The 27,319-nt window shown below is 33.5% G+C and overlaps 1 protein-coding gene across 5 annotated transcripts in view; it reads right to left on the bottom strand.

Annotated features, from left to right (window-relative positions):
* The window catches only part of Cblb (Cbl proto-oncogene B), a 203,276-nt gene that overhangs the window by 166,247 nt on the left and 9,710 nt on the right, over nucleotides 1–27,319 (bottom strand). For all 5 annotated transcript variants that reach the window (XM_015478558.2, XM_015478561.2, XM_015478560.2 and 2 more), the window contains exon 3: nucleotides 20,805–21,055. In XM_015478558.2, coding sequence (XP_015334044.1) covers nucleotides 20,805–21,055 — 251 coding nt within the window. The remainder of the gene's footprint in view (nucleotides 1–20,804; nucleotides 21,056–27,319) is intronic.

The following is a 27,319-nucleotide window of genomic DNA, read 5'->3' as shown; positions in this document are numbered from 1 at the left end:
CCCACAAAAGCTTCCCAGAGCCTGCCTCATCCATGAATCTTGAGGATCCTGAATGTCCCTCAACCAGACAAAGGCATCAAAGGATCAAGACAGAACTTGGTTCCTACGCCACAAACTATAATATTTTGATAGATATTAAAAGATCAAGACAGCACAGGTTCTAGCACTTGACTATTCAGAAAATGCTTCACGAATAAGAACATCAGTTATAACAGGAGTAGGAAGAAAGTATCAGGAAACATTTAGAGCACTAACTGTAACAACCTATTTGAAAGAGTCAAAGAACCATCGAAAGAGGTAATATTTACTTCAGATTTTTTTCCTCCTCCCTCCCCCAATACAGAATGTTAAGGGAAAAACTTCAGGAAGAAGAAGAAATTTAGAGGACATAAAGTAGAAAATATCTTGGCACAACTCAGAAACTGAGATTAGACAACTAAGGACAAAGCAAGCAAGAAAGTAAAGTGATTTTGTTTTAATTATTTCAAATTAAGAAAACCAAATAAAGTTACAAGATGGGATACTGCAGTAGGAGATATTAAGTAATGGGATACTGTAGAAAATGGGTAAGAAAAGTACATTAAAGCCAAAAACTAGTCAAAGGGGTTTTACAGTGGTACATTTTGAAATAAGAAACCATTATAAAATTGTTGTAAGATAGCATGGTATAATTTTTAAAGCTCTGAATACAATTATTTCAAGAAGGTACAAGGTAATATCTAAATACTTGTGAAATACTATTCATCTGTTTCATGACAGAAGAAGTGCACAAAGATTTCTATATATAATATATACATTATACATGTAATCATGTATTCACAATATGTTCAGACTTAATAGTTACAATCAAAAATCTACTCAATTGCAGTTTTGATAGATGAATTTTGAAATTTTACTTTAATCTGCATTAATAAGAAATATAACATAGGTACATTAGGTTCCAATTTTATAATTTTCAGTAAAACCTTTAAATATGCTAATTATCAAACTAATATACAACAAATAATTAAATATGTGGAAAGTGGTTTCACTTGTGATTCGGACGTTTTGGTACTACACAAACACAGATTCTACACAAACACTGGTTCTAATTATGGATCAGCAAGCAAAAGAGTTATGCATGTGGCTGCATAGCCTTTATTATCCTTTCTAAAATGTCACATGAAAATATAATCCCCAGCTGATTAAAAGAAATACCTCTGGACCATAACAGATTAACAAGCCAAATTTAATTAAATTTCTCTGGCTTATACACTATTAAATTTATCCTTCCGCTCTCAGAAAAAAATATAAAATTGAGCAAAACAAAAACAAACCAACACTACCTCCTGCTGTGGTTTGACTATGGTTTGTCCCCATCAAAACTCCTACTGAGGCTTAATTAATTCTTCAGTGCAGCAGAGCTGGGAAATGGGGTCTGGATGGTGGGCTCTCTTTCATGAATGGATTAATGCCATGAGTTCTCCTGCCTCTAGGGCTGCATTAGTTGCTTGAAGAGTTATTTATAATAAAGATAGTTGGTTTCTTCAGCTTTCCTTTGCTTCCTCTCTCACCTTGTGACCTTTTCTGCACATGCCTTTTTGCCTTTCCTCTTTTCCTTCATACTTACAGAATATTTAGGCATTCCACCAAAGACAATCAGATGCAGCCATCCAACCTTGGGCTTCCCGCATCCAGAACTGTAAGTTAATTAATCCTCTCTTGTTCATAAATTACCTAGTCTCAGGTGTCCTATAATAGCAAACAGGAAATAAACTAATATAAAGGCTTAATATAAAGGTTTAATAATGCTTAAAGGTTTAATAATATCTACATATAATTTAATAATGCCTTCCATGTTTTATAATGCTCCTTAAATAGGATATAGCTTCAGATAAATGTATACCCATCCCTCATTCCTTCAGTACGTATTAACTAAGTAGCTTATGTACAAGAACTGGGGTAGGTTCTGGGGTAAGAGGGATGAAAAAAGAAGTAAAATTGTGACCAGTTCTAGAAGGAAGATAAGATGGTACCATGAAAGAAAATAAGGTGTGGAAAATCTTAGAATGATTGGTAAAAAAAAGGCCTTTCTGAGAACTTGACATTTAAGTTAAAATCTGAAGGATTAGCAAGAGTTAGGTAGTTGAAAAAAAAAATCCAGCCAATAGAAGTACTGAAGGACTGAAAAACTGACAAATGATGAGTAACTGGAGCATGAAGACTCAAGAATAACATCTCGAGATGGGGCTACAAAAGCAGATTAGGGTGAGATATTAATAATAAACCCTTCATATAAATGCAATATGTTTGTCTTATTTCTCCAGGTTGTAGACACCATGGTTTCTACTGATTTCAGTCTCATGATCTTAAATAATGAAAATGGATTTAGAGGCTAGCAAATAATAGAATTCTTTCTGTAGCATGTAGCTACAATTCATTAGTTATGATGGTTCTAGAAAACATTCCAGAATCCTGACCTTGCCTCTAGCAGAATAATGAAAGAAGACCAGCTATCTTCCTTTGAGACAGTCTTATTAATTTCCTCATCCAGCAAAAGACAATAATTAAAAATGTGAATGTAAGATAAAAATGTATACTTTTCACTTTTTCACAATTCATTTGGCTTTTAAAGTAATATTCAGAAAGATATTTTACTTTTCTGCTTAAGAGTTTCTTTTTGTTTTTAAAGAAATGTTGTTAATGATTTATTTTTAAGATCCAGTGGAATTATAAGTAAAAATGTTCAAGTTTACTCATGATATGAAGGGAAATAAGACTCATTCCTAGGTATTATTGTTGTAATTCAAATAATTTTATTATTCATGGAAATTTCAAAAATTTAATATGCTCCTCTTTGAAGTCACTAAACATCAATAATGAATAACAGGCATTTTCTTTTTAAAATCTTGGAGCAGCATAAATTTTAACACGAAAAATTCTCAGTTTTATATAAAGCTGTTTTTGAGACATTTAAACAATCACTAAAGACTTGTATCCCAAAATAATTAGAACTTCAAGATTCAGTAAAACCTTCATTTTTTTTTTAGTAAAACCAAAAGTAACTATTTTTCTAGATCTTAAGGTTGCCATGTCCAGAATTAATCTGACTTCTCCAATTATTCACTAAATAACTTCTCTCCATTTTACTTTTTGTTAACTGCAAAAAAGATTTAACCAATGTCATTAAAGAATACATCAATAAAAACTTCACCAGGAGAGTGGGGGGTGTGGATGAAAGGAGGCAGATGGGGAGATGTAATTCAAAGGACAGAATATTTTACTCAGACCAGTATGACACCAGGTTCAAGGAACTCACTGTGCAATATGACGACTGTAGTCAATACTAATGTATTCTGTACTTGAAAATCACTGACTGCAAAGTTCATGTGTTCTCAACACACACACACACACACACACACAGAAGTAAGTATGTGAGGTAATGGCTATGTTAATTAGCTTGACTTAGCCATTCTTCCAGGCGTGTGTGTATGTGTCTGTGTGTATGCATGTATGTGTGTGTGTGTGTGTGTGTATGTGTGTGTGTGTGTGTGTATATATATATATATATATATATATATCAGAGTATCATGTTGTATGTCATATATAGTTTTTTTATCTGTCAACTTAAAAATAAATACAACAGGCCAGGAAGTTGAAAAGCAAAAACTTCTTCATTGTACATAAAAATGAGTTCAACATTCAAAAACAAAACACAAAGAACTGGGTTGAACTCTAATGATAAAAGGTTACATAGGGAAGATCCAGCCTAAATAGGAATATCAGATTCTACACTTCTTTTGCACTACTGACTTCATGAGCAGAAAGAATTCTTAAACTCATAATATAGTAGATTTCTACCCAGAATCCAAGAAACTATTTCTTATATACTTGTACACAAGAGATGGTATCCTTCCTATCAAACAATGCTAACTGCTACTTAAACCAATGAAAGAGCTAAAGGAACTACAAATATACTTCTAGAATTGAAGAGAAACCAAAAGAATAATATATAGCTAATATATTGAATAAGGTCATTTAGGTCAATCACAGACCACACAGACCACTGTGGTCCCATAAGATTATGAAGATCTGAAAATTCCCTGTCATCTAGTGACATGAGAGCAATGCATTACTCATGTGCTTGTGGTAATGCTGGTGTAAAGGAATCTACTATGCTTGTGAGCCACATACAAGTGTAGCACATACAACTATATTTAGGACATAACCCTTATATATGTAATAAACAACTGTAACTGGTTCATGTGTTTACTGTACTTTTATCAGGATTTTAGAGTGTACTCCTTTCTGCTTATCAAAAAAAAAGTTTATAACAAAACAATATGCCATGTCTAACCATCATCAGCCTCACCCATCCAGTGTTTTTCAGGTCTCAATTTCATCAAGAGGCTACATCAAGTGATTGACCTATACCATCTAGTTTGTGTAAGCACACTCTATGATGTTTGCACAGCGACTGTAGTCCTCAGAACTTATCTTTGTCATTAAGAGCCATGTGTCATTAAGAGACACATGATAAATAACTTTGCAATGCTGTTATCTTTATTACTGGACTAAATATCAAACTGAAAAACAAAAAGCAAAAAGACTCATTTGTGTTTAAAAACACATACACATGATTGGTTTACACAGGTCTTTCTCAAAATTCTAATATGTTATTTTCTCTAAGGATATATACACCAATTAAAGAAAGTTCAACTATAAGTTTACGAATGCTATATCACAAGATACTCTTTTTCAGAAATACTTCAGTCTTGAAGAAAAAAAAAGTCATGAATAGGACCTTTCATTGGAAGCCTTTCTTGTTTGCCAATTGAACTATCAACATAAGCCATTCCAGAGCTGATGAGGTGCACAAACTATGCAACATTTCACAACCCAAGGACAGGCTGCCTTTTCACATATTACTTGTTAACCTTCATAAACTACCAGCACCAGACATTTTTCAAGGCTGTTTATTTTTAATGTTAAGAAGCAACTGCTTTTCTAACATCTTCACAATTATTTGTGCAAAGGAAAGGTGCTTTTACAAATAATAAGCTGAGAAATTTTGCATATAGGAATTTTTTTCCTATACAATGTATAATTCTAAAAGCTAGCTTCAACTCGGAAAAAGCCATTTGGTGCTGATTTCAGAGAAATCCTTTGGTGAAGTGAATTTTAAAGTTTGTAACAACTACTATCTCAATGAAAACGAAAGCAAAGAAAAAAAACAACAACAACCCAGTGAAGCTGTGGGAAATCAGAAATAATGACCATAAGGACAATTAAAATGAGTTAATGGTAATCAGGAGGAATTTCTAAATCTTTCAATTCCACAGACTTGAGTCAATATTCCTACTAGAAATTTAAAATAGTATTGGTTGAAATTAAGTAGAAATTTTTTCACTCTAAGGCAGATGGAGACTTAGTGAAATATTTACACTCTTAAAAATATAACCCACTAGTCCCAGATCAATTAGGTGCCGTGTGGATTGCAAATAGAGTAAAATACTTGATGCACACTCCCCAATTCTGTCTAAGCTTCAATGATGTGCAGTGAATTGGAAACATTTTACAATAATATCTGATTAAAATACTTTACAGTAGTTTGAGATTGCAGTACAGCAAATAAAGTCCTGCTCTTGCCTTGTTTACTTGACATCTGTCTCAAATATCAAGTAACAAAAATACTGAAAACATTCTAGTTATTTAAGCTTCCCAGTTGTAAGTCCACCTATAAGACAGTTTACAATAAATTGCATACAAAGAAGAATTCAACTTGCTGCTGGAAAGATGCCACACAAATAGTAGAGGAAGGAAATAAAGAATAGTTACATAATATAAAGTTATCTGGGACACCAGACATCCACACTGACCTTTAAATATAACAGTAGCCATTAGAGGTAAACTGTTTGCCTTTTGTATCTCATCTATAAAGCTTTACTTCCCAAGCTCAACATCTTGAGAAAGATGTGGGAAGACCACAGTGTTGCACAACTCGCAGTGGTGCCACTTTTCTTAGGAAACAGTGGAAAGGTCAAGACAGATCTGCCCAGGATACCTCTTCACCCCTTCCTCTCCTTTCAACAGAGCAACCATGGACCTGCTCACATCTGATCAAAATAATCCAGTGGGAGCAGGGCATGATGATACATGCCTATAATCCCAGTGGTAAGAGGCTGAAGCAACAAGATCCCAAGTTCAAAGCCAGCCTCAGCAGTTTAGGGAGACCTTTAGCAAGTTAGTGAGACCCTGTCTCAAAATTAAAAAATAAAGTAAAGAACTGGGGATGTGGCTCAATGGTTAAGTGCCCCAGGTTCAATCTCTAGTATCATAAATAAATAAATAAACAAATAAATAAATAAATCCAGAGTGTTATCTGTGTCTAAAATACTTCCCAGAAAAGAAAATGTGGATTTGGAAGTGTTCCTAATCTTACCATAATAAATAAAAATTAATTCCTATTATAGAAAAACTATCAAAATAAATTGAAAAGGACAACTCAAATAGGTTCCCTAAGTAGTTTGGGGAAATACCAGAACACGTCATAGAGGCAATGTGAAATAAGAAAAGGCCAGGTTTTGACCTTCGTGATTGTAAGAAGAGAAAAACGATTTGGAAATATTTTAAGGGCAAAGTTTCAGTATCAAAATCTGGCCTGAGAAATAGGGTAAATGTGACTGTTTCTTTACATGGAGGGATCATAGCCAACACAAATGGTAAAGTTGAGATAACTGACATCCTACACTAGTTAACTTACAAAAACACACAAAACCACCCCCACCTTGATACAGTGAGTCAAAACAAACTGCTGACAAATCCTAACAGCTATGTGAGGGGGCGCAACAATAGCAGGCAGGGAGAACACACATGCCTCTGTTTTCCTTTCAAGTCTGTTTCTGAGTCTATGTGGCTGATGTAAGAAAAGAGCAATTCCTTTCTACAAAAGCCCTGCCTACGTATCCAAAATGTCTCAGATGTATCTCAGAACTAATATGCTCACTCAAATATGAAAAAGGAAGAAGAAGCAGGGCAGCATATGTGGCAAGGATACCAAATCCAACCACCCTAACTTGTCTTTTAAAAGGGAAGAAAAGGACATAGCAGCCTGGGGACCTACCATAGTGGCAGGGCACTTGCCCTAGCATGCACAAGGCCTTGAGTCCAATCCCCAGCATCACAAAGACATAATAAAAAATTAAAAAAGGAGATGGCAGTTAAGTAAATACAAAATCATCTTTGCTGAAAGTTGAAAAGCAGTTTTCAAGCTTGAAAATCCTTATCTGAATCAAGGAACACCATCAACAAGAACACAAGACAATTCCCAGGTCAAGGTGTTTTGTATTATTTGTGCACGTTATTTATGCACTCCCTTAGGAGTTGTGAATGACATAACAACCATCTGCTGCAGAGCACGCTGAGAAGAGGATGGAGTACTTCTCTCAGTAACACAGACCAAATGAAACTGCACCATTCATGTTGAAAGCATAGATTTTGGGAGGATTCCCCAATTGCTGAAAAGTCTTGTGTCTTCCGAGTCATGAATACAACATAACACAGAAACAAAAATTGTCTTTGAAGAAATGTTAAAATAAGAATAGGAGGAAGTGAAAACACTCATATGCATTCGCATAGAGAACTACTGAGTCAATAAGTGAGCTGTATAAGCTCATGGTATAGTCTCAAGGGCAGGCAGAACAGTGAAGCTGGGAACTTCTCTTAAAGGATTTATCCTACAGGTACTAAAGAAGCTGCCAGGGTACTCCATTAAACAAGTGCTTCAAAACTGTAGTAATTTCATGAACTTTCTCCAAGAATAGTACTGCATTAAAGATATTTATACACATACAGAATTAAAATTGTTTTAAAATATAATTATTCTATAATAAATAATAACAGTATTAGCCATCTTTTTTCCTTCCAAACTCACTGGCACTCACTGCCAAATCTGAAGGTGATATTCACAGTTTACTTACAAATTCTAAAAGGTAGACTAATTTAGAGTCTTCAACAGACAATTTCCGATGTAAAATTTTCTCTTTACCCCCTCTCTCTAGGCCCTGGAAACTCATAATCTAGGAATAAATGAGGATTTTCAAATAACCCCACAGTAACCCGGAGAAATAATAATTATTACTCTAAGTGTTTGCCAGGTATGATGCACAATTCTGAATGCTGTGGGAGAGACATAGAAATGATTTTCCCCTTTAAAATTTTATGAGACACTCAGTGCATGTCTTGTCACCATTTAACAAAGATAGCAAAAGCTGACAATACATAGTTAACTGCCACAGGAAAGACCCTGATAAATGCTATAGTCAAAGGATAGAGAGACATTCTGGCTAGAGCGATCAGAAAAAGCTGAACAGAGGCAGATAAGAATGGGGCAGGGCAGGAACCTCATAGAAAAGAGGATCTCCACAACCAGGGGGAAACAGGGAAGTGAGAGGGCAAAGGCAAAATAAAAGACAGGCACACAAATGTGAATTCTAGAGTTAGTAAGTAGGTTAAGCTGAAAAGAACATTAAACGAGTTTCAACCATCTTTTCCAACAAAACCCCCCTAAAAGTCTAACAGAAAAATATCCTTCCTGGGTATTCTTTAAGTGACTTATAGGTGGGAGTGGACTCCTATGGTAGTGATAAAGAAAGTTTAATAAGGTGAAACGATTCTACACACTCAGGATTCTATTCCCACCAGTGCCACTTCAATGCTCCTTGGTATCCTCATACATAAAATGAGTTGATTTGACTCACAGGGTTTGCAGAGCAGACAGAGTATCAGAAATGGCAAGGATACTTTTCAAAATCATGAGTGCTCAGATCCCACACTGATAAACTCAGTAGTTGGCAAATTTTTTCAACAAAGGCCCAGATACTAAATATTTTCATCTTTACAGGCCATATAGCATGTGGCAACTATTTAACCTCTGCAGCTATAACCACAGACATTAAGTAAATGAACAGGCATGTCAGTGTGCCACTGAAAATGTACTTTAAAAAGGAGCATAGGGGGCTAGGATTGTTGCTTAGCAGTAGGGTGTTCGCCTAGCATGGGCGGGACCCAGGTTGGATCCTTAGCACCACATAAAAATAAAGGCATTGTATTGTGTCCATCTATACCTAAAAAATAAATTAATATTTTTTTATCTTTATTTTGTTTATTTATTTTTATGTAGTGCTGAGGATTGAACCCGGGTCTCACACATGTGAAGCGAGTACTCTACCGCTGAGCCAGAATCCCAGCCCTATAAATAAATATTTAAAAAAAAAAAAGAGCACAGGATAGATCTGGCCTACAGGCTATAGTTTACCAAAAAGACATTATGATAAATTACCAACTTCAATACTTCGCTTGCCTTGTAAAAACATAATTTTACACTTGCATTTGTCAGGAGAATAAACTAAAATTAGAATTACATAGAAAAAATTACATATTTTGTAAGAATTTGCTCTGTGTTAGAATCCAAGCAAAGCTATTTTAATCAGATAAATGAGAACCAGCTGACCAATATCAAAATCTTTTGTCTAGTTATGTTTTCTAATATTTCTGGAATAAGAACAAGCTGAACAGCAAAATCAAATGTCCCATAGAAAACCTTTAGAACAAAAACAGAAGTGATTTCAGCATTTATAAAATGATTTGAAGTTTTACTTTCATTAATATATTTTGGGAAAAAAAATATTTGGGTATAAAAAAGAAAAGGAAACAAAGAAGGAAAAAACTGCAGACTAGACAAAGTAAAAGATTTTTTTTAAGAAAAAAATGTAGATTTTTTTTAATAAAGTGTGCTTAAGCAACAAAGTTTTAAATAGTCCTTTTGGATTTAACTAATAAATACAAACTGTCTTATTTAAAAGGAAAAAAAAAAGTTTCATTGACCAGCTGGCACACAATATTAATGCAGGTTTAATGATGATGAGAAAATAGTCATTTTCATAATCATAAAATGTGCTGATGGTTTAAATGAGTCCCCCTGAAACAAAACTGAGAAAGCATTACAATGCTAATACTCTTCACGTGGCAACAGCTGCAGGCCAGACATGCCAACTGGTAATGAGATAGCACTTAAAAATACATTATATGAACACATATGTACACCTGTCAAGTTGTGTAACTTCCACACCAATGTCACTTCCCCAGAGAACGCAATTAGACAACTTGCCACTTATCTTTGAGGTCTGGACATCATCGCTGATAACCAAAGTAAATAATTTTCTTATAACACATAATTTCAATCTTCCTTACTTAGTGAAACCAATTTGGAATATAAGCTTATATATACAAAGTTTAAAAGAGAATGAAGTATCCTCAAAGAAAAGGTAAAGAACAGAATTGTCTTCTCTTTTAGAGTGTTAAAAGGCTTGAGATGAATCCATCAGTATATTTGTTTCTTCTTTAATTTTAATTTTTTTTTTAAGTTTTCACTGACTGGGGGTAGGACTCAGTCATAGAGCATTTGCCTTGTGTGAGTGAGGCCCTGAATTTCCATTCCCAGGAAAGTTTTAAAAAAAAAGAAAGAAAAAGAAAACCATTCGTCTGGACAACATGCTATTTCACATATATGACACTAGATATGTCATATAGATAGATAATTTATTAGAATGGCAGAACTCAAGATTATGGTCTTACTAACAATAGAAGAGTATAATTACATCCTCAGTATTAAGTAGCATTTTAAAGGCAGAACTTAAGAATCAATTATGGTTTCTAAGAAAGAATTGAATATAAATATTCTAGGAGAAAATTATAGGTCACACATATCTGGTCTCTGGTCATGTTATATGACCAGACACACTTGACTGCCTTTGTTTGGGACTATCCTTTGAGGAAATTCATATAGCAATAGCTGAGGATGATAATGATAGTGTCTCCCTCTAGAACAAAGAGAAAGTTTATTGTCCAGGACATTAAAGAGAGTATTCCCTTCCAGGGCAAAGGTCATAATGGTTAGCTGTCTGTTGTGAATGACTGAAGTGCTGGGGTTCTTCTAAGATACAAGTCACACACACATACACAGGTGTCCCTACTATCCTATAGGAACTGGGGGTACAGGAGCATGGCACAAACGATGACCTCCCCAGCCTACTGCTGCCCCCATGATAGTCCTTTCTCCCTGACCAAAGATTTTCCTATTTTTGCCTGTATCTGGCAAATAAACTTCACACTCAAGTCTCTTCATAGTTCTTGACAATATATTTTTAAAGAAATAAGTCTTAAAGCTAAGTTATACCAAAGAAATAAATGGCATCTATGGCTATCTGGTTTTCAATTTTGACAGATACCATGGACTAACTAAACACCTTTTCTCAGTTCATTTTCTTCCTTGCCTTCCTCTAATATAGAGACTGTATTTAAGTTTTTCAATACAGCCAATTCCAATTTTGTAACCAGAGATAAAGACCCAAGAGGAATTTAGTGGATGAAGCAAGTGGGGAAAGACTCTGGTACTTTCTTTGACTCAAGATAAAAGGAACAGACATGTGTCCTGCTCCCACCACCTTGCTCTGTGGCATAGCCATAACAACTACAGAGCTGCAGCAGGAATTCTACAACCATGAGGAGAACAGAATGCAAGTAAAACCCAACCTGCTAAGGAAGGGGATTCCAAACCAGAAAGATCCTGGGACTCTGGCAGCACTATGAAAAGTATATATCCCTCTATGTAACCTACGGTCAGCGAGGCATCACCCTGTTAGCCAAACACGTTTCTCATTGATGACACCTTTATATGCAGACTGTTGATAAAATACTTCTTATATTTTATTGTCCAAAAATTAGATTAGTATTTTAACGTAAGAGCTGGTATACTGCAGCCCAAAGGCCAAAAGCAGTCTAGTGTAAGTGTTTGTAAATAAAGTTTAATCAGAATACAGTCATGCCAATTAATTTCCTTTCTACTACAAGGGCAGAGTTAACTAGCTGCCAGACATTATCATCTGGCAAATCTAATATATTTATTATCTGGCTTTGTATAGTTTGCTGACCCCAGGTTTATGCCACTCAACATGCCACTTGTTTACTCTTATTTAAACTAGAATCCTTAAATTGATTATCTAAAATTTGACTTGAAATCTCACTTACTATAAAACTTCACAATATTAAACACATAAATCTGTTGTAGGCTTCTCTATAAACTACCAGCATAATAAATACTTCCTATTTCATTTTGATCTGCAAAAGAGAAAATAAACAGTTTTGATGATTGTGATGTAAGTCATAATTACTTTAATTAATCATCCAGAGCTTAGCACAAATTAAAGAATGGATAAACAGGGTTAGAAATACTATAACTTTTAATTAAATATACATATCTGTATTATTTAAATGTTCTAAAGGGAAATGGCATTTAATATTTTAAAATCAGTATGAATATTATAGTTTGACAAAGCATTTATGTCAACATATGAAAATTTATTATTATTAAATGTTGAATTCACCATGGTTTTCAATGTATGCCAAAAAATAACCAGTAAATTAATTCACCATTCATTCTAGTATAAACCCGGGTGCGGGGGAGGGGGGGAGTGCTACAAAAACAATTTGAACTTATAAACCTTTCCAAAATCACTTTCAAGTAATTTTCTTTGGCATATTCTACCAAGCAGAGTTTTTTACATTTTTATGACGTATACTCTAAGGAGTTTCAACTTCTCATATCTCCTAAGTATAGATTTTACCTGGCTATAATCAGTCACTGTCGTGAGTTGAACTATATGCTCTAAAAACATGTTGAAATTCTAACCTCAACTTTACTTATGAATGTGACTTTATTTGGAAATATTGCCTTTGCAGACACAATGAGGTTAAGATGCAGTGATTAGTACAGACCCTGATTTAATAAAAGTGAAGTCCTGATAAGTAAGAAATCTGGCCACAGATATACAGGGAGGGGGACATCAGGTGACCTCCCTCAGGCAAAGGCTGGAGTCTCTGGGCCACAAGCCAAGGAGCGCCTGGGGCCATGGACAGCTGAGAGGCAAGCAAGCATCCTTCCCCACAGAGTTCTGAGAGCCTGTAGGCACCTCCATTTCAGACTTTCAGCCTCCACAACTATCATTTCTCTTGCTTAAATTACCCAGTTTGTTGTACTTTGTGATGACAGCCTGAGGAAATTAATACAGTCACATATTTGTAATTTATTTGTGAAAGTAGTATATATGTATACATGGACCCAGTGTTTACAGCAATACACTTCAATAATACATCTAAATTACCTTTCAGTTTAATCTGTTCCTCAGTGGCTATCCTGAACAAGATGGGCTTCAACTGCTATAATTTTAGTCTGTAAATAGTATTTTTTGGAAAGACCTCATAAATGTATGCTGGGATAATTAGCACATCTATAAACAACTAATGTATACTAAAACAAGAACTCATGTTCAGTGAGTAGAAGGAGACAATGATTAATATTAAAAATGGATTGAGAGAATGGAATACTTACAAGGTACTTCACTTCAAAATAGTCAGAATTAAGTACTATTTTACACCCTAGCCAATTAGCACTGAATGCTAATCTGTTTAGATTCCTGGAAACTCTGCTTCTTTGTAAAATCACTGAAAAACAAGACTCTTCTCAAGCTACATAACCAAGCACTCCTCAGGCTACAGGATTATCACTACAGCTTGTCTATTTTATAAACAGACTTTAATTTAGTTTTGTAAGAAACTGCCAAAGGAGCTTTCTCTAACTAAATAACAAATCTGCCACTTGAAAGACATCATTCATCAACCTTCTTTGTGGGAGTATTGTTATTATGAAAGTAAAAACAGGCATTCTTTCTTGAGTGCATCTGGATTTTAATTATCAAATTTGAATGTCACCAGATATTTACTGAAAGGAAAACATCAATTTTAATAAGCTGCCTTAAGACTGAAAAACATAAAAGGTATTCAACCATAAAGCCAAGTTCACTTGAGTCTTGTGAGTTTACTTATTGTCTTATCATGTAATGTTTATCTCAGGAATTTATAAAGATTTAATGAACTCTAATCTGCAGGAAAAATTCCCCATTTAAAAATCTAAATATTATGTAAATATTATGTGTGTATAACATATAATCCAACTTCAAAAAAATTAAAATAAATGCCAAAAAAATTTTACTAAGAAACAGGAGTTAGGGGTTGACAGTATTAACATGGGGCTAAAAATAAATAAACAAATCATAAATGACTGTATGTCAATAGTTTATAAAAACATTAAGTCAAATTAATTTTAAATAACACTTGAATAAATTTTGTCTTCTTTCATACTTTGAAAAATGTAGCCCAAAGAAAAAATTGCTGGGGGTGGAGAAGAGGAACTGTTTCACTTCATTTCAACAAGAAAAAACTTTTTATCTAGTTAGCAAAGCAGCAGGGGACGCAGTTAGCCAAATACAGAGGGCCATAAAGTCCTTAACAGTCAAAGAGTCTGCAAGCTCTCACCTGCCCACTCTTAACAGACTCCCTTTGTTTAACTTTAAAAACAGTTGTCTAAATAACTTACTGTGGCCTCTACTTTCATGGTGTGTTAAAGAAATGAGCCCCTTTATTTCCAAACTTGAGAAAAGTCTATTCACATTTCTCAGATGCTTGCAATATGCATGAAAATATTCTAATAAAGTGTGGAATATGATATGTCAAGAAATTTGTTATGTTTTGAACAACCAACAATAAAAAATAAAAAATAATAAAAAAATAAAAAAATTTAAAAAAAAAGACTAAATAAACTCTTTATTCATTTATGGTAAAGCAATCTCAGTAATATGTTTAAGTTTTCTAAAGAAAATTCCATTCCCTACCTGGCAGACACACTTCAGACATAACAGGATTGGATTGGGTATTACTATTTTTCTTCTGAATCTTGTGTGTGTGTGTGTGTGTGTGTGTGTGTGTGTGAGAGAGAGAGAGAGAGAGAGAGGGAGAAAGCAAAAATTATGTTTTATTTCTCTAGTTTCACGTTTAAAGAAAAAAACATCTAAAATGTATATACAAAAAATTTAAATAACAACTGAATATTTTAAAACTTGTGCTTAAAAGAAATTTGCAGTCTGATTATTTAGAAATCATATTTTCTACTTTTAATTCATCCCTTGTGCTCATGAAACTCAAAGTAATTGTAATTTTCAGTTTGAACAAACAGAAAAAGTGATACAAAGAGTAGGTTAATTTTTTAAATTGTAAAATTATGTAAATGAACAAAAACCATTCTCTTTCATACATCATTACACAATAAATACTTCACAGAAGGCATTCAATACAGTGCCATTTATTTATGAAAGACAAAATCTCCCTATGATTCATTCTGCTACAAATAATTATTGTAGTAACAAAAATATTTTTTTTACTAAAAACTAGTACTGGATTTGAAAAAGTATTAAATAGAATTATGTACCAAGACCAGTATAGTCTGAAATAAGCACATCTTCATTTTATGATATTAAAATATATGAGATGAAAATCTTGTGAATATCCAGAAAGTAATTTTAAAACTAAAAGCTGTAGATTGGAGTCAGGAAACCAACTAAAGTTACTGAGAAAACTAGGAACAGAAATGGCCTCAGACCATGAGATTCCTTGGCCCAGCATTCCTATACAGTGTTAAACAGTATAGGAATATTCATTTTCTCTCCAACATACAGAGCTGCCTATGAGAAAACATGGTGCTAAATGTGGCACTTTAAGCAAGGTTATGATTCTGTGAGGTCCAATAATTATTAAAACTACTTGTTAAAGCCCAAATTGTAATATACAGGTCAATCTATTTAGGTGGTTAACTGAAAAGCCATGAGGAATTTCAAAACAACCTTGATGAGCATGCGATCAACAAGCATTTTTAATTATACAAATTTAAACATTTAAATTAATACCATATTGTTCTTGCAAAAAGCAATGATATTACACAGTGATATAAAGTCAGCAAGTAGGTTTGTTTATAGCTTTGTGTTTTATAATATAGCTGCAGGGTTTGAATACATATTTTTATTTTTTTATTCCACTTTTAACCTAATTATATATTTTAATACTTCAAGAATATTCTAAACATTCTTGGTACATTATCTCACAAATTACAATGCAAGTATAGTAGCTAGCAAGCATATACTTATAATACTCTAAGGGGAAAAGCAGGTTATACATATTCTTTTGTTTAGCCAGGTCAAATGAGAAAAAGATTTTCCTTGATGCTTTTGAGAACTCTCAAATAATGTTTAACCTCCTCAAGGATTAATTTTTTCTATGTTGAAATAATTTTCTATTAAATTTTAAGCAATCTAGATGTTATCACGTGAAACAGGCAAACACTCCTGCCCACACATACATCCCATTCTATCTAGAAGTTGATTTGTCTTCTATAACACCAGTGTATAAAGAATGAACCAGGGACTTTGAAATGATATGAATAAGACAACATCTATGTTTTCCTCTTTGACATGAATGTTTTTAAAGAGTTCATATTCTTCAGATTTGTTGAACACAGTATTATTTTTTTCCTCTTCAGTTGACTTTTGGTTTTGTTTCAGTGTTAAAGCCAAGTATTGGAGGGGAAATGGATTGTATCTCCCTGACCAACGAATGCAGTTCTAAAATAGGGAAGACTTGAATATCCTTAAACCATCATCTCTGGATGTTCTCAAAACCATGGTCCCCAGTACCAGGCCCTGCAGAGCAGCTGATGAATACATACTTTCTGATGAAAGAATAAATTTTACTATTTAAAAGGTCAATTGATAAAACTGCCAATAGATTTACACAAGGTACCTCCAGTCCATGGTACATTTGTCAGCAATAAAATTACCTTCACATCTCTTTTGACTTTTGTCACTAAAAATAGCAATCTGATAAAAAGTGTCTCCTCTTCTTTTACTCCAAACTACATGTTTCATAACTCCCTTCCTCAGATACATGTAAACATTGTGGGTGCCAGAAATCACTTTACTCTTTCCAGAAATGGAAGCCCAGAATGGTTTAGACACTGTAGAAGCACAAACTCAGTGTGAGGTTCAATTGTTTGTACAAAGAAAAAAATAATAGACAAAAAAGTACACAGAACATGGGGGAAAGTGACACAAGAGATGGAGGTTCACTGTAACCATGAAGAGAGGTACACTGCCTACTCATACCTCGCCTCTAACGGAAATCACCATTCTAGCCATTCTCAAAGCAAGAGGTTTTCACTGTGCCTTAAATGTCTGTTTCAGTAACAAATAGTTTTACTTAAACTATAATTTCTACCTCACTCCTCCTTTAGGACGTGAGTATCTAGGAAATGCATTGACTGCCATTCATTTTTTAAATTTCATTTATTTAAATATTTATAATATTCAATGTATATTACGTTTATGTGAAATTATTTTAAAATTTCAAACTACTCATTCTTTAGCAATCATCAAAACAGAACCAGTTTTGGAATTGATACCTTAATTTTTTTTCTATTTACTTTATATTTAAAATCAATCCAGAAAGAAGTTTACTAGTGGCACAACAGAGATGCAAGAACATTAAGATAAACATTTTGATTCATGAACTCATTCCAATTTTATTTGATATAATATAGGGTCACTTGAGGTGATCCTGATTTAGTCAATGAATTTCAAATTACTACTTCTAATATTAATGTCATTCAGTTTTAGCTTAATGATACCAATGTCCCTAGCAAGTTATTTGTACAATCAAAGAGATTTTTCAGAGAATTTATGATATTCCTAATAATCAGTTTGTCTTATATGTTGAGTAGAATCATTCTTCTAAATAGTACTGTTGTCTAATAGTATAAGAACATTCTCTGGAGTTTCTGTTATGTTCTACAGAGCAGAATACCCAGAGTTCCAGGTGTATTAGCACACCTCATTCCAGTTTGTATTCAGAATCCTAAGGGAACTTAGAAGTGATTGTGTACAACAACTATATTACTACAAGAACAATCAAATCAAAAGTCTACATCCTTTTCATGGTGTACCAAGTTTGGTACATTATTACAAATTATGATTAGACAATTATGTAATGTAAATTTTGCATTAAAAAAAAACCTGGCTACAGAATATCATCAGAAAATGGAACATGGATGATAGTAAAATCCACTAGGGATATGCTATATCAGCACAGAAACTAATAAATGTTGCCTGTGGTTGAATTTAGGAAGGAACAAGCAAAATGCACTTGGTCAATTAAACAGTTTACAGAGTTGCCTCATCATGATCAGTCAGCACTAAGTGATCTAACATTGTCTACAGATATCTGTACATAATCAATCAAAATTTATAGACATCCCCCATGAAATGTTAAAAAAAAACAAAACCATTAAAATTTATAATTGTAATGGTAAGTATAAAACATCTACTGAGTTAGAAAATGTTTCAAATTGCTATGGAAGATGTGAAAGTGGGATACAAGTTTACCACCTCATTATTACATCCAATCAAAATCCCATTTCCACTCAAGTTTCTAAATCCAGAAATCACACACCTTGTTAGAGTCCTAATAACCTACAACATAAAATTTAATGGATGACTTAACTGGATCACTAAGAACTCCGGGGATACTAAATTTGAATAAGACTTATACAAATTGACATTTGTAAAACAGTTTAGTTTCATTAGATCAATGGCAGGTCTACCAAGTGAAAAATATAGTTTTCAGTTGGACTTGGTGGAGTACACCTGTAATCCCAGGAGCTCAGGAGGCTGAGGCAGGAGAATTGAAAGTTTAAGGCCATCCTCAGCAACTAAGCAACTTAGTGAGATGCTGTCTCAAAACAAAATATAAAAAGCGATGGGGATATGGCTCAGTGGTTAAGCACCCCTGGATTCAATCCTTGGTACCAAAAAAAAAAAAAAAAACCACTACAATTTTCACATAAACACCTGACTTCCCATAACTTAGACTATCTCAGAAAGCCTGTAAGAATAAATAATCACTGTGATTCTTCTCTATCTTACTTCTAGAACTCTGTGGCAATTCAAATTCCCCTTTTTACTTGCAGCTTTAAAGCTACAAAGACTCACAACTCTCCAGATGTTGTCAGTTGCAGACCAAGAATATTAAGTGAGGAACCTGTAGTTACATAATTGGTTAGACTTACAAGTATATGGAAGATGTATCATTAATTCAAAGAATAAATATATAAAAATTATGTCATTTTACCTTTGGCAGAGGGTTTTTCAGTTTGAATTTGATGACTATATGTACCGTGGGTATTTCTTTAACCATACAATGGAGTATTATTCAGTATTATAAAGAAATGAACTATCAAGCTACGAAAAGACATGGAGGATCATTAAATGTGTATAAAGTGAAAGAAGCCAGTCAGAAAGTTTACAGTCAACTTTGGAGTCCACAAACCTAGATAACTGAATTCTCCATTATATAGCCCTAAACTAAATGAGGCTAGATTTTTCCAACCTAAAAGCAACATTAAAGGTTTTTTAGAGGTTTTCCTAATGTAAGGTATACAAAAATTCAGAGAGGTAAGTATCTTAAACTAGATATAATCAATGTTAAGACACTGTATATTTTAATTAATATAGGTTTTCCAACTAGAAATAGATTTTCATTATATTGGCAAATATTCTAGGTAAATTTAGAATAGCCCAGAAATGGAGAAAAAAATCTATCATATTCTTTATTAGGCTTAATATAGATCATGAAATTTAATAATGAAAAAGCCAAACTACGAACATTAATGAAGAGTTTCAATGTTAAGAACCCTGGCTGTAAAAGGAGGATTCGGCTGATGTCCCTTCAGCCTTCACCACCACAGTTCAGGTTGCCATGCAATAATAACTATGGAGACTACACTACATATCTCTTATGTACAGCTACCACACCCAGAGATTCAATCCAACTGTGTCTTAAACAGCTTTGTCTCCAATCCCAAATGTGGGTGTGGAAATGAAGCACTGAGAATTCTCATTCATCTGTGGTAGGGATGTGAAATGGTATAGCCACTTTAGAAGACAGTCTAGGAACTTACGAAGCCAAGCGTGGGCATATCACATAACCCAGCAACCATGTTCTTAGGTGTTTACTCAAATGAGTTGGAAGTTTACATCCATACAAAACCCTGCATGCACAAATGTTTATAGTAGCTTTGCACATAACTGCCAAAAATTGGAAATAATCAAGATGTTCTCCAATATGTGAGCAGAAAAACAAACTGTGGCATAACCATACAATGGAGTATTATTCAGTATTATAAAGAAATGAACTATCAAGCTACGAAAAGACATGGAGGATCCTTAAATGTGTATTAAGTGAAAGAAGCCAGTCAGAAAGTTACATACTGTATGAGTCCCACTATATGTCATCAGGTGAAGACAACTATGGAGACAGTCAGAAGATCATAGAGGTAGGGTGGGGAAAACAGGTGGAGCACAGAGCATTTTTAGAACCTTGAAACTATTTTTTATGCTACTATTCTGGTAGATAATGACACTATGCATTTATTAACCATAGAATCATGAAACAAACAGTAAACCCTAATGTAAACTCTAGATTTTAGTCAATGTATTAATATCAGTTCACCAACTATAACAATTGTACCTCACAAACAACAAATGTGAATTATACAAAAGAGGGGGTGGAAACTGTACTTTCTCACAACTTTTCTATGAACCTCAAACTAATCTTTAAAATAAAGTCAATTAGAAAAATAAGAACATGCTCATGAACTAGCTATAATCATAAACAAATTTATGTAAAATTTTAAATAATGTGAAAAGCAAATACAAAAAGTGAATGACATTTTCTCCAAAACAAATACATGGTAATCAACTATAAGATGAAAAAAAAGGGCAACATTAATGACAATATTAAAAAATTTTAAAAATCTGAAATATTCTTACCTGTCCTGTGACTGTTCTTCATACATCCTCTCTTTGCCTTCTTTAAAAAGTCTTATTGCTCGTTTTGACTTCTTCATTAGACTATCAATGTAAATTTTAAAATACTCATTCTCACTCAGTTGGGCAAGTTTCTGGTTGTCATCATATTTGCTCAATATGAGTCGCAAATGCTGATATGTATCAGGTAAAATATCAAGTATATAAGGTGGACTATTTTTCAACTGAAGTTTGGGATTTTGGCACAGTCTTACCTAAAAACAAAGATAAAAATAAAATATTCTCAAATGAATCATGACTGTTTTCCTTCAAAGAAAAAGGAGAAATGAATAGAGCTTTGCCATATTTCTTCATTTTCCATAATATTAATTATGATATTAAGTTACTAACTCTTGTTTTACAAAAAACTAGCAAATTTTCACATTAGTTTTAATACAATCAAATCCTATTCTCTTCTTTTTCAGTGCAGACTTTACTTATACCACATCCTTAAACTTTCAACCCCTAAAATTTAATTATCTTCTACAATGTCTTAAGTACAGAGTTTAACAGAATTCCAATGTACTGATCACTGTATACCACTGATTCCTTTCTTTTTTTTTTAAATGAAAACAAGGAAATAGACCTTATCAGCTAGCAAACCAGGTCCCACATTTAGACATTATTTTACTACACTGAACTCCCAGCTAAAGCTCTCTCATAGATTTTAATTAACGTTTTGATATAATGTTTCTCTACCCTGAGGAGAATAAAACAAAGAGGTGCAATTTTAACAACTGAGTTATTAAGTAGTTAAATGGGTGTCAGGTCAGAATGAGTCTTTTCCGCCTCCCCCATCTTCTACTAGGCCTATAAACATTAAGATATAACAGCCCAGTCACTGCAGCAGATGCCACCCAACCACTGGGGCATTCAAGGCTGCCTGCAGAACTGAAAATGCCTCTGCCCTCAGAAAAGGGTGTATTCACTTCCACATGCTCATGTGATTTAGCCAAAAATAAATAAGCTCAGATCATTTTATCCTTCCAACTGGAATACCAAGAACTGTCCAATTCCAAACATTGCCTCTGATACGTGGATATTAACACACAATAAGGCAAGGGGTGGGTGGGTAGAAATTCACTGGATTATACAAAGGGGAATGAAGCAGAGGGTGGGGGTGGGAATAGGAAAGACAGAATGAATAGGACAGAACTTTCCTATGTTCATATATGACTACACCACGAGTGACACTCCACATCATGTAAAACTGAAAGAATGGAATTCTAATTAGAATAAATTGTACTCCATGTATGTAAATTATGTCAAAATACACTCTACTGTCGTGTGCATCTAAAAAGAACAACTAAATAAAAAATAAATGGTTATACAGGAAATACCTATCAAAAAAATTAAAAAGAACCATTCAATTAAACATTCCTTAAAACAAAATTTTGGGGAAATGCACAAAAGAACACATAGTGTAATAGTGCAGTAATTTTCAAAAGACAAAGAGTACACAAAAAGTCAGATTTACTGAGAAGATGGTGAAGTGTAAGCTTCTGTGCCCATATATGCATGGCATTCTTCTAAGGTCCTCATAATTTTTATTTATATATACATATATATAAATAAAATATATAAATAATATATACTCTTTAAACTTTTTAATAGTAAAATGTTTTAAATATAATTGATTAAAATTTGTCTCCTTCCAGTATAACTTCCCTTCTATCAAACTTTATCCCCCATTGGGTGGACTGGACTGACCAATGGCATTTCTGGAATCTTGCTGATGAAATGCTGAGCTGGACCTTCACAGTTTGGGTTTAGTGGAAGTTGTATGTGAGATGTGCAGTCAGTCACTTCTATAAAGAAATTATTGTTAGCAGTCCAAAATAAGAAAGGCACAGAAAGAAACTGATTTCATTTATATAAAGAATGTAAAACTTACACATATAAATAGAAACAGAGTAGCAGGGAGGAGGAAGAAAATGGGGAGAAGTAGGTAAAAGGGTACAAATGCTAGTTAAGTACAATGAACAAATCTAGAGATCTAATATACAGCATGAGGAGAGTAGTTAATATCACCTTGTATGTTGACAAGTTGCCAGGAGAATAGATTTTAGGTGTTTTCACCACAAAATCAAAGGTAACTAATTATAGAAGGTAATTGGACATGTTAATTTGTCTGACTGTGCATATAAAATATATTGTGAACCTAAAATGCAATTTTTCTCAAAACTTAAATTTTATATATATATATAAAGAATGATTCCAGGAATATTTCAAGTGCCTACAGTGCCTGCTATCTATGATAGCAGAAGAAAGGTTCAATTCACCAAGGATCGGAAGTTATATGTGAGTAATAGAAGAGAATCAAAAACCATATCCAGGAGTAGTGGTATATAACTGTAATCCCAGCAACTCAGGAGGCAGGAGGAAAGCAAGTTCAAAGCCAGCCTCAGCAACTTAGGAAGGCCCTAAGCAAATTACTGACACCATGTCTCAAAATAAAAAGTAAAAAGGGCTAGGGATATGGCTCAATGTTTAAGCCTCTCTAGGTTCAATTCCTGTTATCAAAAAAAAAAAAAAACAGAGCCAAAAAAAACTAGTTAGATTATGTCACTGGTATCTATAGATTTATCAGCTTTTAATTTTTCACTATGTGTTGTCAAAAACTTCGCAACAACTTTTATATGAAAGTTTCATCAAGCTGAAAAATTCCAGAAAGAAATTCACTTTCATATCCAATTTTGTATTTTACTTTTGTATTTGTTATCTTTAGAAGGTTCCTCTGAATGGTAAGGGTTTCAATTTTCAAAAAACATGAATCTGCCCCTGGATACTCACAAAAAATGCCTAGGACAAACAGAAAAAAGTTGAACTATAATCATTTCAAGAAGCACAAACACAATCAATTAAGGTAACAGCAAATAAAAAAAGAATCTTTATGCTATCCCATTGCTTTCTTTAAGAAATTATAGCACTGGGAGGAGGAAGATCCGGATCAAACTACCAAGGATCAGCCTTTAAATTAAGACAACTAATTCTCACATTAACCTAGGGCATTATCATATCATACCTTCCACTTTACATATAGTGTGTAAAACAGAATTCTTTAGCACATAGTATATAACTAATAAATGAATGATGGATGTACTGACCAGTTGAATTATTCTGGAGGAAATGTACAGACACATACACATATAATGTTTTTTGTCTAATGTATCATATTTTATTTTCATAATCATATTCTACAAGTATTCAAATTAATAACCCAAAGACACAGATTTAGTTTAAATATAACAAAATTATTTTGATCTCTGAAAAATTACTCAAAAGGTAGGATGGCATCTCATTCATTAAATAACACAAAATCTTTATTAATGTATAAAGCTTTTCTATCACTTTTGTACTTCTGTGATACATTGATATAACCAGGAAAGCTCATTGTGCCCAAAAGACTGATTAAGATCAGATATCATAGTGGGAGAGGGAGGGGGAGCATGGGAGGAATAGACAAACTCTAGATAGGGCAAAAGGGTTGGAGGGGAAGGGAGGGGGCATGGGGTTAGAAATAATGGTGGATGCGATGTACATCATTATCCAAAGTATGTTTATAAAGACACAAATTGGTGTGAATATACTTTGTATACAACCAGAGATATGAAAAACTGCACTCTGTATGTGTAATAAGAATCGTAATACATTCCACTGTCATATATAAATTATAAAAACAATAAATAAAGATACTAATATGTCTGTGATTTAACAAATCCTGCTTGAAATAGGATATGGTTTCTCCATTCTTTAAACCAAAAGATACTATCAAAAGTACACAGAATTTGAAGAATACTACTACCAACTTCCTAAAGCAGACAGAGTTTAATTTCAGCAACATGTATTTGTACATGTCACATACTGACTAATCACTAACTTGTAATTAGTGGACAAAGCAGCTTCAAATTCATTCCCTCCACTGGTCAGTTTTTTAAATGATCAATGAAAAATTTTTGTCAGGTATTTTTTCAGACATTAAAAAAAAACTGTTCTTTGAAAGATATTTTTAAGCTTTATGGCTATTCATTTAACTATTATTTACCTGGTCTTTCCTCATTTGCTTTATTTAAATTTTAATTCCATGTTGGAATGTATTGTTTCATTGGGTAAAACTGTTTAAATAACTATTATATATCAGGTACTAAGCTTAGTGCCAAGAAATTATAGATGACTAGAATATACTTCCTGCCTTAAGGAGTCTGGCAGAAAAGTTCTATAATTAACTTAGGAGCAATGTAATTCTTGCTCTAAGGGATCTTAGTAAAGATCCCATCCAATTCATTCACTTTCAGATAAGGAAACTAAGAACTACAAAGATTAAGGAACTATTAAAAAATCATTAATCCAACACAAGAGCCTGCATCTTCTGAATCTCAAGCTGATCTTTCTAACTATATTACAATTTAATTAGAATCAGGCATATAATTAATGGTCCCTTCTAAACTCATTTCCATTTTTATTTTATTCCATTTGTAAATTTACATGAACTTCAGAACCCATTTGTTAATTCAACAAAGGTTTATTTTATATATCAGGCACTGTTTTAGGCAATAGGAATACAGAGAGGAATAAATCACAAGACCTGCCCTCAAGGAATTTTCTATTGAGAAAGCCTTGAGGCTTAAGAAAGAATCAAAGGAGAATTTAGGACCATGATAAAGGAGAGTACAAAGTGCCACAGGAGAAAAGCAGCAACTTACACAAGTTCATAAGAGCATCAAGAAAAGCATACCTATATTTGGAACAAAATATAAAAAAAATAAGAATATTTCAGAGAGAGTAGTGTGAAAGGCTTTAGAGGCATGAGAGAGCAAAACATATTGAGAGAGTAAAAGATAGAAGCATGGGAAGGCTGTAGGCAAGTGGCACAGGAGATCTGAAATAGGCTGGAGTTGGTTCTTCAAGCCTCTGTATACTACACTGTTTTCTAAATTTGCACTTGGAAAATACAATGTGCAATGCTGAACTTCTATATGCCACTGAGTGTGCAGTTCATCAGTGGGATTACTATTAAACCCTGTGACTTATGACAGCTCCTGCCGAAAATGAATAACCCTACAACAGGACTATGACTTCAAAGCATGTCAAATTCAATTCGATTCAATAAATATTTATTGAGTGCCTGTTATGTTCAAGGAACTGAAAAAGCCAGGGAAAGAAGGCTTTTCTAGAAAAAGTATATTAAGGCGAAAAATCAAGCTAACCACAAGATTCACGTTCAGATTCAAATGACTTAGCCCTTTTCTAGAAATAAATGAGTTGCTCCCTAGAATGAAAGTTGGTCCCAATACAGAAGAGATTTCACAAAGAAACAAATCCACAGTCACATTATAAAAAGATAAATTTCTTAGGGCACCAACTTATGCCAAAAAGAATTGTTTTCTTTAGTAATATTACTCTTCTCTTGAGCTAAAAGTCAAAACATTTAGTATTGGAATTAGGCTGCAAACTCCATTGCAGTCATTGACTTCTTTTAATTTCTTTTTATTGGTGAACTATAATTACACATAGTAGTAAGATTGTGACATATTTTATACGCACATAACATAATGTGGTCAATTTCATTCTCTAGTATCTTTCCTTTTACTTCCTTCCTCTGTCCTGTCGTTCCCCTTCCTATACTCTACTGGTCTCCCTTCCATTTTCATAATATCACCCTTAATTTTTTCTTGTCTTCTCTCTAGCTTCCAGGTATGAGGAAGACACATGACCTTTGACTTTCTGAGTTTCACTTATTTCGCTTAACGTAATGCTCTCAAGTTGCCATCTGTTTTCCTGGCAATGACATAATTTCTTTTCTTTATAGCTGAGTAAAACTGTGAATATATACCTTATTTTCTTTATCCTTTTGTCTGTTGACAGACACCTAGAATGGTTCTATAACTTAGCTACTGTGAACTGCACTGCTATAAACATGGGTATGCATGTATCACTACAGTATGCTGACTTTAATTTTTCGGGATAAATAGTAAGAAGTATTATAGCTGCATTATGTGATGGTTCTCTTTCTAGTCTTTTGAGGATTGCATAGTGATTAGACTAATTTACAATCCAAACCAACAATGTATAAATGTTTCCTTTCCCCAATATTCTCATGAGCATTTATTTTTGTTCTTGATGATTGCCATTCTAACTGGAGTGAGATAAAATCTCAATGTACTTTTGATTTGCATTTCCTTGATCATTAGCCATGTTGCATATTTTTTCACATATTCATTAGAATTTGTATTTCTCTTGAGAAATATTTATTTAATTCATTTGCCTATATGACGATTGGGTTAGCTGAATTTGGGTTGTTTTTTGAGTTCCTTATATATATGACTATCGACTCGAAGAATTTTGGAGTCCTAAAGAGGACTTTAGAATCACCAAGAAAAACTTCCTCATTTTGAAATGTCAATACTAAAATAGAAATGCAACTAGCTAAGATTGCTGCTCAGAACCCTGATGTTTGGACTTAAGAATCAAGAACTGTC

This window comes from Marmota marmota, unplaced genomic scaffold (assembly GCF_001458135.2).
Source record: "Marmota marmota marmota unplaced genomic scaffold, marMar, whole genome shotgun sequence".
In the NCBI taxonomy this organism is placed as follows: Eukaryota; Metazoa; Chordata; class Mammalia; order Rodentia; family Sciuridae; genus Marmota; species Marmota marmota.
Note: the sequence above shows the minus strand (reverse complement) of the source record. Positions and strands in the feature narration are given on the sequence as shown.